The sequence below is a fragment of the Salmo trutta genome, chromosome 10, assembly GCF_901001165.1.
Source record: "Salmo trutta chromosome 10, fSalTru1.1, whole genome shotgun sequence".
NCBI classification, from domain to species: domain Eukaryota; kingdom Metazoa; phylum Chordata; class Actinopteri; order Salmoniformes; family Salmonidae; genus Salmo; species Salmo trutta.
In genome coordinates, this window is record NC_042966.1 from 40371563 (window position 1) to 40386564 (window position 15002).

A 15002-nucleotide genomic window follows, 5' to 3' on the forward strand; every position below is an offset into this window, starting at 1 on the left:
TGGCTATACAGACCTTTCTTATGAGCCAGAATCTAAAACTAACCATTAACCTGATTTAATTTTTTTTTTTTTTTTTTAAACCAATTTTGAAATTAAATATCACTAATTAATTTTGAAATGAAATATCAAGTCTGTAGCCCTTTCTGTGTGACTGTAAGTGGTGATAGCATCAGTTGGCGTGCCATCTGTTTTAACGATCAGATTTGAAAACACACGCACACACTTAGATGTTGAACAGCTATGAATAGCAAACAATCCCATTGTCTGGATAAAGATTAGCAGACACTTAACTTGCTGTGAAATGAAACAAAATGGCTATGTAGATTTGAAGGATTAACATAAAGTACTGTGGTCGTGTCCCAAGTGGCACCCGATTCCCTATGGGACCTGGTCAGAAGTAGTGTACTACATAGGGAATAGGGTGCCATAGAGCCCTAGTAAAAAGTAGTGTACTACATAGGGAATAGGGTGCCACAGGGCCCTGGTCAAAAGTAGTGCACTATATAGGGTGACATTTAGAATGTACACTTTATCCTAGGGTGCTCGGGGGGGGGGTTAGGAGAGAACACTGAATGAAACCAAACATACAGCTCAAGATGTTGTGACAGCAGACTTGGCTAGGGCTCAATGTATTAGTGTGTTTTAATAGATGAGTTTTGTGCCCCATTTATTGTCTTGTATTTTACCCTCTATAAAATAGCTTTTTGGGAAAAAAAGAGTTGATGCCAGCAGGTTATTTGAACATAAACCCAACTGCTATGTGTCTCCCATAGGGCTCTCATCAAAAGGAGTTGACTTTAAGGGGATTGGCCACCCTAAATATAATTTAAAACAAGTAGTTGTTTTTTTTGTCCCTGAATTTTTTTTTTTTTTTTTTAGAATAACAAATGTATTATTTAAATCCTCTGGTTTAACTGCTGCCTCCTCCAACAGGATGGATATGCTAGCTGTAGCAGGACTGAATGGAGACACTAGACAACAGAGGAGCTCTGTGCTCTCTTCTCCATTACAGACCTGTACGGTAATGGTACGTAAACACACACACACACACACACTCGTATACAGCCTACACTCATCTGAATGGATACTGTGCAAGTGGACAGGTAACTTTTACTAGCTAACATTGGGGCACATTTTCACCTATTGTTTTCCTGATGAAAGTTAAACATGAAGGTGAAATATGGTTTTATGTTAATGTGTGTGTACAGTACACTCAAAGTATTCAGACCCCCATATTTTGTTACGTTACAGCCTTACTCTAAAATTGAATAAATGCATTTTTTCCCTCATCAATCTACTCACAATACCCTATAATGACAAAGCGAAAACAGGTTTTTAGCAATTTTTGCGAATGTTTTATACTTATGTAAATAAGTATTCAGACCCTTTGCTATGAGACTCGAAATTGAATGCCGGTGCATCCTGTTTCCATTGATCATCCTTGAGCTGTTTCTACAACTTGATTGGAGTCCACCTGTGGTAAATTCAACTGATTGGACAAGATTTGGAAAGGCACACACCTGTCTATATAAAGTTCTGCAGTTGGCAGTGCATGTCAGAGCAAAAACCAAGCTATGAGGTCGAAGGAATTGTCTGTAGAGCTCCGAGACAGGATTGTGTCGAGTCACAGATCTGGGGAAGGATACCAAAACATTTCTGCAGCATTGAAGGTCCTCAAGAACACAGTGGCCTCCATCATCATTCTTAAATGGGAGAAGTTTGGAATAACCAAGACTCTTCCTAGAGCCGCCTGGCCAAATTGAGCAAACCGGGAAGAAGGGCCTTGGTCAGGGAAGTGACCAAGAACCCAATGGTCACTCTGACAGAGCTCCAAAGTTCCTCTGTGGAGAAAAGATTTTCTGGTCTGATGAAACCAAGATTGAACTCTTTGTCCTGAATGCTAAGCGTCACATCTGGAGGAAACCTGGCACCATCCCAACGGTGAAGCATGGTGGTGGCAGCGTCATGCTGTGGGGATGTTTTTCAGCGGTAGGGACAGGGAGACGAGTCAGGATCGAGGGAAAGATGAACGGAGCAAAATACAGAGCGATCCTTGATGAAGAGCGCTCAGGACCTCCGACTGGGACAAGTATCTGAATGTCCTTGAGTGGCCCAGCCAGAGCCCAGACTTGAACACGGTTGAACATCTTTGGAGAGACCTGAAAATAGCTGTGCAGCGATGCTCCCCGTCCAACCTGACACGATCTGCAGAGAAGAATGGGAGAAACTCTACAAATACAAGTGTGCCAAGCTTGTAAAAGGGAAAGGGGGATAACTAGTCAGATGTCCAACTGTAATGTGTCTTCCACATTTAACCCAACCCCTCAATCAGAGAGGTCGGGGGGGCTGCCTTAATCGACATCCACGTCTTTTCGGCGCCCGGGGAAGAAAGACATTTTTACTTTGTCACCTTGGGGATTTGATCCAGCAACCTTACGGTTACTGGCTCAACGCTTTAACCACTAGCGTCATACCCCAGAAGATTCGAGCCTGTAGTCGCTGCCAACAGTGCTTCAGCAAAGTACTGATTTAAAGGGTATCAAATCAAAGTTTATTTGTCACGTGCGCCGAATACAACCGGTGTAGACCTTACAGTGAAATGCTGAATACAACAGGTGTAGTAGACCTCAGTGAAATGCTGAATACAACCGGTGTAGACCTTACAGTGAAATGCTGAATACAACAGGTGTAGTAGACCTTACAGTGAAATGCTGAATACAACAGGTGTAGTAGACCTCACAGTGAGATGCTGAATACAACAGGTGTAGTAGACCTTACAGTGAGATGCTGAATACAACAGGTGTAGTAGACCTCACAGTGAAATGCTGAATACAACAGGTGTAGTAGACCTTACAGTGAAATGCTGAATACAACAGGTGTAGTAGACCTTACAGTGAAATGCTGAATACAACAGGTGTAGTAGACCTTACAGTGAAATGCTGAATACAACAGGTGTAGTAGACCTTACAGTGAAATGCTGAATACAACAGGTGTAGTAGACCTTACAGTGAAATGCTGAATACAACAGGTTGTAGTAGACCTCACAGTGAAATGCTGAATACAACAGGTGTAGTAGACCTTACAGTGAAATGCTGAATACAACAGGTGTAGTAGACCTCACAGTGAAATGCTGAATACAACAGGTGTAGTAGACCTCACAGTGAAATGCTGAATACAACAGGTGTAGTAGACCTCACAGTGAAATGCTGAATACAACAGGTGTAGTAGACCTCACAGTGAAATGCTGAATACAACAGGTGTAGTAGACCTTACAGTGAAATGCTGAATACAACAGGTGTAGACCTTACAGTGAAATGCTGAATACAACAGGTGTAGTAGACCTTACAGTGAAATGCTGAATACAACAGGTGTAGTAGACCTCACAGTGAAATGTTTACTTACAAGCCCTTAACCAATAGTGCAAAAAAGGTGTTAGGTGATCAATAGGTAAGTAAGTAAATAAATAAAACATCAGTAAAAAGACAGGCTATATACAGTAGAGGCTATATACAGTAGAGAGGCTATATACAGTAGCGAGGCTATATACAGTAGCGAGGCTATATACAGTAGAGAGGCTATATACAGTAGAGAGGCTATATACAGTAGAGAGGCTATATACAGTAGCGAGGTTATATACAGTAGCGAGGTTATATACAGTAGCGAGGTTATATACAGTAGCGAGGCTATATACAGTAGAGAGGCTATATACAGTAGAGAGGCTATATACAGTAGAGAGGCTATATACAGTAGAGAGGCTATATACAGTAGAGAGGCTATATACAGTAGAGAGGCTATATACAGTAGAGAGGCTATATACAGTAGAGAGGCTATATACAGTAGAGAGGCTATATACAGTAGCGAGGCTATATACAGTAGCGAGGCTATATACAGTAGAGAGGCTATATACAGTAGAGAGGCTATATACAGTAGCGAGGCTATATACAGTAGCGGGGCTATATACAGTAGAGATGCAGTAGAGAGGCTATATACAGTAGAGAGGCTATATACAGTAGAGAGGCTATATACAGTAGAGAGGCTATATACAGTAGAGAGGCTATATACAGTAGACAGGCTATATACAGTAGAGAGGCTATTTACAGTAGAGAGGCTATATACAGTAGCGAGGCTATATACAGTAGAGAGGCTATATATAGTAGAGAGGCTATAACAGTAGAGAGACTATATACAGTAGAGAGGCTATAACAGTAGAGAGACTATATACAGTAGAGAGACTATATACAGTAGAGAGGCTATATACAGTAGAGAGGCTATATACAGTAGAGAGGCTATATACAGTAGCGAGGCTATATACAGTAGAGAGGCTATATACAGTAGAGGTTATATATAGTAGAGAGGCTATTTACAGTAGAGAGGCTATATACAGTAGAGAGGCTATATACAGTAGAGAGGCTATATATAGTAGAGAGGCTATATATAGTAGCGAGGCTATATACAGTAGAGAGGCTATATATAGTAGAGGCTATATATAGTAGAGGCTATATACAGTAGCGAGGCTATATACAGTAGAGAGGCTATAAACAGTAGAGAGGCTATATACAGTAGAGAGGCTATATACAGTAGCGAGGCTATATACAGTAGCGAGGCTATATACAGTAGCGAGGCTATATACAGTAGAGAGGCTATATACAGTAGAGAGGCTATATATAGTAGAGAGGCTATATACAGTAGAGAGGCTATATACAGTAGAGAGGCTATATACAGTAGCGAGGCTATATACAGTAGAGAGGCTATAAACAGTAGAGAGGCTATAAACAGTAGAGAGGCTATAAACAGTAGCGAGGCTATAAACAGTAGCGAGGCTATATACAGTAGCGAGGCTATATACAGTAGCGAGGCTATATACAGTAGCGAGGCTATATACAGTAGCGAGGCTATATACAGTAGCGAGGCTATATACAGTAGAGGGGCTATATACAGTAGAGGGGCTATATACAGTAGAGAGGCTATATACAGTAGAGGGGCTATATACAGTAGAGAGGCTATATACAGTAGAGAGGCTATATACAGTAGAGAGGCTATATACAGTAGAGAGGCTATATACAGTAGAGGGGCTATATACAGTAGAGGGGCTATATACAGTAGAGGGGCTATATACAGTAGAGGGGCTATATACAGTAGAGGGGCTATATACAGTAGAGAGGCTATATACAGTAGAGAGGCTATATACAGTAGAGAGGCTATATACAGTAGAGAGGCTATATACAGTAGAGAGGCTATATACAGTAGAGAGGCTATATACAGTAGAGAGGCTATATACAGTAGAGAGGCTATATACAGTAGAGAGGCTATATACAGTAGACAGGCTATATACAGTAGAGAGGCTATATACAGTAGCGAGGCTATATATAGTAGACAGGCTATATATAGTAGACAGGCTATAACAGTAGACAGGCTATAACAGTAGAGAGGCTATATACAGTAGAGAGGCTATATACAGTAGAGAGGCTATATACAGTAGAGAGGCTATATACAGTAGAGAGGCTATATACAGTAGAGAGGCTATATACAGTAGAGAGGCTATATACAGTAGAGAGGCTATATACAGTAGCGAGGCTATATACAGTAGAGAGGCTATATACAGTAGAGAGGCTATATACAGTAGACAGGCTATATACAGTAGAGAGGCTATATACAGTAGAGAGGCTATATACAGTAGAGAGGATATATATAGTAGAGGCTATTTACAGTAGAGAGGCTATATACAGTAGAGAGGCTATATACAGTAGAGAGGCTATATATAGTAGAGAGGCTATATACAGTAGCGAGGTTATATATAGTAGAGAGGCTATTTACAGTAGAGAGGCTATATACAGTAGAGAGGCTATATACAGTAGAGAGGCTATATACAGTAGAGAGGCTATATATAGTAGAGAGGCTATATACAGTAGCGAGGCTATATACAGTAGAGAGGCTATATATAGAGGCTATATATAGTAGAGAGGCTATATACAGTAGCGAGGCTATATACAGTAGAGAGGCTATAAACAGTAGAGAGGCTATAAACAGTAGAGAGGCTATATACAGTAGCGAGGCTATATACAGTAGAGAGGCTATATACAGTAGCGAGGCTATATACAGTAGAGGGGCTATATACAGTAGAGGGGCTATATACAGTAGAGGGGCTATATACAGTAGAGGGGCTATATACAGTAGAGGGGCTATATACAGTAGAGGGGCTATATACAGTAGAGAGGCTATATACAGTAGAGAGGCTATATACAGTAGAGAGGCTATATACAGTAGAGGCTATATATAGTAGAGGCTATATACAGTAGCGAGGCTATATACAGTAGAGAGGCTATATACAGTAGAGAGGCTATATACAGTAGAGAGGCTATATACAGTAGAGAGGCTATATACAGTAGAGAGGCTATATACAGTAGCGAGGCTATATACAGTAGCGAGGCTATATACAGTAGCGAGGCTATATACAGTAGAGAGGCTATATACAGTAGAGAGGCTATATACAGTAGAGAGGCTATATACAGTAGAGAGGCTATATACAGTAGAGAGGCTATATACAGTAGCGAGGCTATATACAGTAGCGGGGCTATATACAGTAGAGGGGCTATATACAGTAGAGGGGCTATATACAGTAGAGGGGCTATATACAGTAGAGGGGCTATATACAGTAGAGGGGCTATATACAGTAGAGGGGCTATATACAGTAGAGGGGCTATATACAGTAGAGGGGCTATATACAGTAGAGGGGCTATATACAGTAGAGGGGCTATATACAGTAGAGGGGCTATATACAGTAGAGGGGCTATATACAGTAGAGGGGCTATATACAGTAGAGGGGCTATATACAGTAGAGAGGCTATATACAGTAGAGAGGCTATATACAGTAGACAGGCTATATACAGTAGACAGGCTATATACAGTAGAGGCTATATACAGTAGCGAGGCTATATACAGTAGAGAGGCTATATACAGTAGAGAGGCTATATACAGTAGAGAGGCTATATACAGTAGAGAGGCTATATACAGTAGAGAGGCTATATACAGTAGAGAGGCTATATACAGTAGAGAGGCTATATACAGTAGAGAGGCTGTATATAGTAGAGAGGCTATATACAGTAGAGAGGCTATATATAGTAGAGAGGCTATATACAGTAGAGAGGCTATATACAGTAGAGAGGCTATAAAAGTAGCGAGGCTACATACAGACACCGGTTAGTCAGGCTGATTGAGGTAGTATGTACATGTAGATATGGTTAAAGTGACTATGCATATATGATGAACAGAGAGTAGCAGTAGTGTAAAAGAGGGGTTGGTGGGTGGTGGGACACAATGCAGATAGTTCGGTTAGCCAATGTGCGGGGGCACTGGTTGGTCGGCCCAATTGAGGTAGTATGTACATGAATGTAAAGTTAAAGTGACTATGCATATATGGTCAACAGAGTAGCAGCAGCGTTAAAAAGAGGGGTTGGGGGGTACACAATGCGAATAGTCCGGGGTAGCCATTTGATTACCTGTTCAGGAGTCTTATGGCTTGGGGGTAAAAACTGTTGAAGCCTTTTTGTCCTAGACTTGGCAATCCGGTACCGCTTGCCATGCGGTAGTAGAGAGAACAGTCGGACTGGGGTGGCTGGGGTCTTTGACAATTTTTAGGGCCTTCCTCTGACACCGCCTTGTGTAGAGGTCCTGGATGACAGGCAGCTTAGCCCCAGTGATGTACTGGGCTGTACGCACTACCCTCTGTAGTGCCTTGCGGTCAGGCCGAGCAATTGCCGTACCAAGCAGTGATGCAACCAGTCAGGATGCTCTCGATGTTGCAGCTGTAGAACCTTTTAAGGATCTCAGGACCCATGCCAAATCTTTTTAGTTTCCTGAGGGGGAATAGGCTTTGTCGTGCCCTCTTCACAACTGTCTTGGTGTGTTTGGACCATTCTAGTTTGTTGGTGATGTGGACACCAAGGAACTTGAAGCTCTCAACCTGCTCCACTACAGCCCAGTTGATGAGAATGGGGGCGTGATCGGTCCTCCTTTTCCTGTAGTCCACAATCATCTCCGTAGTCTTGGTTACGTTGAGGGATAGGTTGTTATTCTGGCACCACACGGCCAGGTCTCTGACCACCTCCCTATAGGCTGTCTCGTCGTTGTCTGTGATCAGGCCTACCACTGTTGTGTCGTCTGCAAACTTAATGATGGTGTTGGAGTCGTGCCTGGCCATGCATTCGTGGGTGAACAGGGAGTACTGGAGGCGACTGAGCACGCACCCCTGTGGAGCTCCAGTGTTGAGGATCAGCGTGGCAGATGTTTTGCTACCTACCCTCACCACCTGGGGGCGGCCCATCAGGAAGTCCAGGATCCAGTTGCAGAGGGAGGTGTTTAGTCCCAGGTTCCTCAGCTTAGTGATGAGCTTTGAGGGTACTATGGTGTTGAACGCTGAGCTGTAGTCAATGAATAGCAATCTCACATAAGTGTTCCTTTTGTCCAGGTGGGAAAGGGCAGTGTGGAGTGCTATAGAGATTGCATTATCTGTGGATCTGTTTGGATGGTATGTAAATTGGAGTGGGTCTAGGGTTTCTGGGATAATGCTGTTGTTGTGAGCCATTACCAACCTTTCAAAGCACTTCATGGTTACGGACGTGAGTGCTACGGGTCTGTAGTCATTTAGGCAGGTTGCCTTTGTGTTCTTGGGCACAGGGACTATGGTGGTCTGCTTGAAACATGTTGGTGTTACACTCAATCAGGGACATGTTGAAAATGTCAGTGAAGACACCTGCCAGTTGGTCAGCACATGCCCGGAGCACACGTCCTGGTAATCCATCTGGCCCCGCAGCCTTGTGAATTTTGACCTGTTTAAAGGTCTTACTCATATCGGCTACGGAGAGCGTGATCACACAGTCATCCGGAACAGCTGATGCTCTCATGCATGCCTCAGTGTTGCTTGCCTCAAAGCGTGCATATAAGTGATTTAGCTCTTCTGGTAGGCTTGTGTCACTGGGCAGCTCGCAGCTGTGCTTCCCTTTGTAGTCTGTAATAGTTTGCAAGCCCTGCCACATAAGACGAGCGTCGGAGCCGGTGTAGTATGATTGAATCTTAGCCCTGTATTGATGCTTTGCCTGTTTGAGGGTTTGTTGCAGGGCATAGCAGGATTTCTTGTAAGCTTCCGGGTTAGAGACCCGCACCTTGAAAGCGGCAGCTCTACCCTTTAGCTTAGTGCGAATGTTGCCTGTAATCCATGGCTTATGGTTGGGTTATGTACGTAAGTAAATGTGATATTTAATTATTATTATTATTATTATTTATTTATTTTTTACCTGTTTTTGCTTTGTCGTGTGTTGATTGAGGGGGTGAAAAATGTTATCAATTTTTTATTTCTTTTAAGGCTGTAATGTAACAATGTGGAAGAAGTCAAGGGGTCTGAATATTTTCCGAATTTGGGGGGGGGGGGGTGTAATCCACTATCCATGTTTGGCGGTATGTATTGGGCATGCATTATAAATTGTATCTTAGTGTGCAGATGTCCGTATTGTTTGGGCACGCAATCTCGCATACGTCTAAATACAGACTTTTATGGAGCATGAAATGCCATGGCTTGTTTTCTTAGTTTAATATTTCAAACCTGTTACCTTTTTTTAATGAGCCCACCTTAGAGCCCTCCTCAGAAAACGACTAACGTTTTGTGAAGGCACGCTGTACACAGATCACTTCAAGACGTTAGTTTCTCCCCTCTTGCCTTCCTCACTCCTTTGGCTTGTCAATTTGAAGCATGCTATTTATACAGGAGAAAACAAGTTTGGCAATGCCATGGCTGAGTCCTTTTTCAATTAACAACGTGGGTTAACTATGGCTTTTTTTTCATCCGTTCTTTTACTCTAAAATTCGTTTTTTGTTACTTGTTTCTTGGCCTAACAATAGAAACATGAAACAGAAGTGATTTTATCGAGGATGAGGGAGGGGAGGATGGAGTGGGGGAGGATGGAGTGGGGGAGGATGGAGTGGAGGAGGATGGAGTGGAGGAGGATGGGGGAGGATGGAGGGGAGTGGTTGAGGATGGAGGGGAGTGGTGGAGGAGAATGGAGGGAGGATGAGGGTGTTCAATCATGAACAGGAGGGTGTTGTCTGAGAGGTGATGGGAGGGAGCACTACCTCTGCCTAGAGATGGGGGAGAGGAGGCCTTGCCTGGGGACCGGGCCCTTCAGCAGATACCTGTCCTCTCTCTGGTCCAGCAGGCTGATGGGTGTACTGTGGGGCCTAACAAGAGCCCAGGTGTCCTGTCAGGTCTCTCTTCTGACGGCCGCAGCAGGAGACTGTACAAGGCCGGAGCCTGTTACAGTGGCCCTGCAGGGACCTCATTAGGTGCTGTTGTATCCCACCTGCAGACAGGAGACGACAGAGGAACAGAGGAAGGAACGCACCACGGACACTTCCCTCTGGCCAGCAGCAGCTCAACATACACACAGATCTCTCGGTTTGACAAACATACTGCCTCTCTGTCCCAGCTCAACGCACAGACCCACAACCAGACCGAACACACAGCCTCCCGGCTGGACAGACACAGACGCAGCCAGGCGGTACGCGGCCTACCGCTAGCCGCGTTGCAGGGCCAGTTCAGTCGTTGCATGATGAATCTATCCAAGTCCACGGTGGAAGGCTACGGAGACGATTACAAGGAGGAGACCCAGACTGGGGCTAGGAGGGAGGAGGAGGTTGAGCAGGGCTTTAGGCTGGGTTCTCTGGTTAGCAGCGTGTCTAGGGGTGAGGAGGCGCAGGATGAGAGCCAGTTCTCTGCTTCCGGGCTGGGTGCTCTGGTTAGAAGGGTATCCCAGATCTCTGGGCTTGGGGTGGAGCATGAGCTAGATTCTCTGGGGGAAGAGAGCTCTATCTCTGGGATGGGTTCTGTGGTCAGCAGTGGGGTCTCCTGGATGTTCCCGGGCACGTGGCGTCTCCTCCACAGCTCCCTGCCGAGAGTCCTGCAGCAGTTCTGGGACAGTACAGGAGATCTGCAGCCTGGAGATGGTGGACGAGCCTGCTCCAGTTGGCCCAGTCAGGTTGTCTCAATGGTGAGGGAGAGTCTGGTGCTGTCAGTGGTCAAAGACAGCCAGGTCTTCTCATTGGTCAGAGAGAGTCACATGTTCTCCTATGTTAAAGACAGTCAGGTATTCTCTATAGGCAGTGAGCTGCCATTGGTGCAACACATAAGCACCGAGCTAACTCTTCAGGACTTCAGGAGCATTCCCATTGAGCTCACTCAGGATCTTCAGCAAGTGGAGTCAACTGGAATACAGCAGAGAGCTATTGACCTTAACACCGCACCAAAAATGAACCTGCTCCTTCTTACAACCTACAATACTATCTTCGGCCCAGCACCAAGCCTGTACCCAGCCCAGAATGCCACTGAGTTCCCACATAAACAGAACACTGGTAAAGAAGTGGATTGGAGAACAGGGGAACAGAATCCCATCCGAGAACTGGAGTGGACTCCGGAGCCGGAAGGCAGACAGGAGGCTCCATCTACGTCAGAGGTACAGATTACATCCAAGGAGGAGCTGTGGTCACCAGAGGACCAGATCAAGATGGCTGAGGACCCACAGTGTGTCACCGACGGAGCCAATGGCAGCACGCCACAGTCCCCTCAAGAGCAGGGGGACAACGCCAGGTCTACAGGTCCAGAGAAGAGCTCTGTTTCTGGGCAGGAGAAGCAGTGGACTGAGGGTGTCCGGGTATATTACCAGGTGTGTTTTTAGTCATTCATATTATGAAATGTACAAAGTGAATCCAAATCATTCAGCCTTCCATGTTGCTTTATTAAAATAAACCAAATGTCGTTCTTTCTCTCAGAGACTGGTGGAGTTCCCAGGGGCTCTGGTTTTACTCCAGTCCCTTCCCGTGTCCACCCTCCTGGGTTGTCTCCAGTCCGTTCTCCCCTCTGTCTTCACTTCTCAGAGACTACTGGCTCTCTACTGGCTGGGCGTGGCCAACTGCAGCCAGCCCCACCCACACCCTTCCCTCGTCCTCCTATTGGAGTCCTGCCTCTACGCCCTGACTCTTGACCCTGACATGCACGATCAGACCACGCCTCTGACAGTGTTCCACCACCTCCCCCTGCTGCAGATCAAGGAGATCCAGGTAGGTCTTTTTTTTTTTTTTTTTTTTTGAAAAAAATATGTATATTTTATTGTTCTACCAATTAAATAATGTACCTATTTTCTTTTGTTATTAATTATATTTATCCTCATCTTTATCATCAGTAGTATCATCTAGAATTTTCTACCTAAATATCCATCTAGGTGGGTTTTGGCGGTCAGAGTCTTCGTCTCACAGCCTCCACTGAGGAGAGTGTCCTGACTCTCTACACCCACAGGTAAAGGAGAGGACCACTGTTGTTATCCTTTAGCCTAGTGGAAACAAAAGGGTGCTTGGAGCCGACAGGTGATCACGATCGATTGCCAATCAGTCACACATTTTTTTAATTTGGTTTTTAAAAGTAGGTTAGCACTTGAATAGAAGAAGATTATAAAGTAGGTTAATGTCTTCGTGTGGTCTACTAAGATGAAGGTTTGCATTTATTGTCCTGAATCTTCGTTCTGGAGGCAGCTCTGTACAGCATGGTCACTATTTGCCACAGCCACAAAGTCATGGTCTGATTTTCAACCTAACCCTAATGCCTAACCCTTACTTTAAAGTGGAACTGAAAGTGTTTTAGCAACAGGAAATCTTATCGAAATCTGTTCATATACACCACAGAAGGCTGGCGGCACCTTAATTGAGGAGGACGGGCTTGTGGTAATGAGTGGAGCAGAATCACTGGAATGGTACCAAATACATCAAACACAGGGTTTCCATGTGTTTTATTCCGTTCCATTTACTCCGTTCCAGACATTATTATGAGCCATCCTCCCCTCACCAGCCTCCACTGATATTTGTATTTACATTTTCTGACAAGCGAGCACTTAGGTATGGTCGTTTTCATAAATTCATAGAATGTTTTGGAATGACGTATAGTAAGGCGTTTGAAAATTCTCTAGCGATATCAAATGAGGAAAATGTGCGTTTAGACAATTGACACTGCAGTAAATAAAACAATCTCTTGTCCAAGTTCCGGAGTCTGTAGACCAGTGCGTCATAGCCAATCAGAGCTACACTAGGCTTATATGCAAATAAGCCATTTGCCACACGGCCCTGCCATCATTCACTTTGAACTGGTCTATGGGTAAACAAGACACAGTCGGTCAGTCACTAACTCCTCTAATGACATGACATCCTCCCAGCAGCTAGTTAGCTAGCTAGCGTTAGCTCTGTGTTTTTTTTGCTTGTTAAATAAATAGCTAGCTACATAAATACGCTAGCCCAGAGGTGTCAAAACTCAATATTGAAAAAATACAACAAATTTGTGGACCAGACATATCCTATTTGGCTAGAAAGGGTTGCAGTTTTTTTGTTGTAAAAACCATTATTTTATTAGAAAAATATGGCCCTTATACTTAAGTATGTGGAGCAGTTGTTATGCTGACGTTTGGACCTCTGTAGCGAGTGATTAGCCCGGGGAGACGATTTGTTTGCGCGCTACGTGCTTTAGCACTCTGTGGTCTCATTCTGTGAGCTTGTGTGGCTGACCACTTCCTGGTTGAGATGGGTTTTTTTTTCTTCTCCTAGACCAGTGGTTCTTAACCTTGTTGGAGGTACTGACCCCCACCAGTTTCATATGCGCATTCACCGAACCCTTCTTAATTGGAAAAATAAAATTCAAAACATAGGTATATATTTTACTGGTGCACAAAATGAACCGTGCATCAACATCAGTGTTCAAAGAACAAAACCATTAAAACATGATTTTCACACAAAAACAAAAACATAATAATGAATATTTACTGCAAATCAGTGTGACTTCTGCTGTTGCCTTTCAGAGACCAGTTCAGAAATGCGCGGCTTCACCTTGGCAAGTGCCACTCTCATGTCATTTTCGCAACAAAGTCTGTTCCTTTTCTTCGTTTTTATGTCCAGCATCCTCGAAAAGGATTGCTCGCAAAGATATGTTGTAACAAACGGTATGAAAATCTCCAGAGCTTTCTTAGCAATAACAGGGTACGTTACCATTTGTTGACACCAAAACGTTGAGAGCGTTGTTGTTCTGAAGAGTTGCTGTTGAACCTGGCTCTGCTGAATTTCAATGATTTCATCGAGGTATTCATCATTGACATTTGGTGTCTCAACACTAAACGTGAACGGCTGTCTCACCCATGCTGGATATGACTCTCTTGTAGGGAAGTATCCATCGAGAGACTTTGCAAGCTCATCTAAGTGCGTGGCAATTGCTTGCTTCAATTCCGCGGGTACAGAAATGTCTCCGATTCCAGATACATCTTCGATCTTACTTACACAGTCGTCCAGCAGGGGAAAGTTTGCGAAGTTATCGTTCTCTGTTCGTCGTTTCCATAACGGTAGCTTTTTTTGAAAAGCCTTCAGGTTTTCTTCCGCTTCGATGATGTTGACTCCACCGCCCTGCATCTGTTGATTGAGATGATTGAGAGCTGCGAAGATATCAGCCATGTACGCTAAAATGAGAATGAACTCAGAATTTTTTAAGCAATCTGCATGACGATGTTGGTGCTCTTGCAAAAACAGGGCTAATTCCACACGCACGGCAAAAACACGATTCAGCACCTGTCCCCGGGATAACCACCGAACGTTAGAATGGTACAGAAGTACCTCGAATTCAGAGCCCATTTCTTTACACAGCTCACTGAAGATGCGGTGCCTCAGAGCACTATTTCGCACATAGTTCACGCATTCCACTACAATTTTTAATACTTCTGCCAGTTTTGGAGGCAAGGTTTTTGTTGCCAACGCATGCCTGTGCAGAATACAATGCGTAACAATGATGTGTGGTGCATCGGCTTTCACTAGCGCACCAAAACCAGACTTTCTTCCCAGCATGACTGGAGCTCCGTCCGAACAAACTGCAGAAACCATATCCCACGAAAGATTGTTGTCTTTGAAGAAGTCATCCACAAGTTTCTTCACATCGG

The 15002-nt window shown here is 44.2% G+C and overlaps 1 protein-coding gene across 5 annotated transcripts in view; it reads left to right on the top strand.

Annotated features, from left to right (window-relative positions):
- The window catches only part of LOC115201723 (uncharacterized), a 69108-nt gene that overhangs the window by 49825 nt on the left and 4281 nt on the right, over window positions 1-15002 (top strand). For 3 of the 5 annotated variants that reach the window (XM_029765569.1, XM_029765571.1, XM_029765572.1), the window contains 4 exons: window positions 934-1027; window positions 10203-11708; window positions 11815-12102; window positions 12264-12337. In XM_029765569.1, coding sequence (XP_029621429.1) covers window positions 934-1027; window positions 10203-11708; window positions 11815-12102; window positions 12264-12337 — 1962 coding nt within the window. The remainder of the gene's footprint in view (window positions 1-933; window positions 1028-10202; window positions 11709-11814; window positions 12103-12263; window positions 12338-15002) is intronic. The other 2 variants (XM_029765570.1, XM_029765573.1) reach the window with 2 other exon arrangements.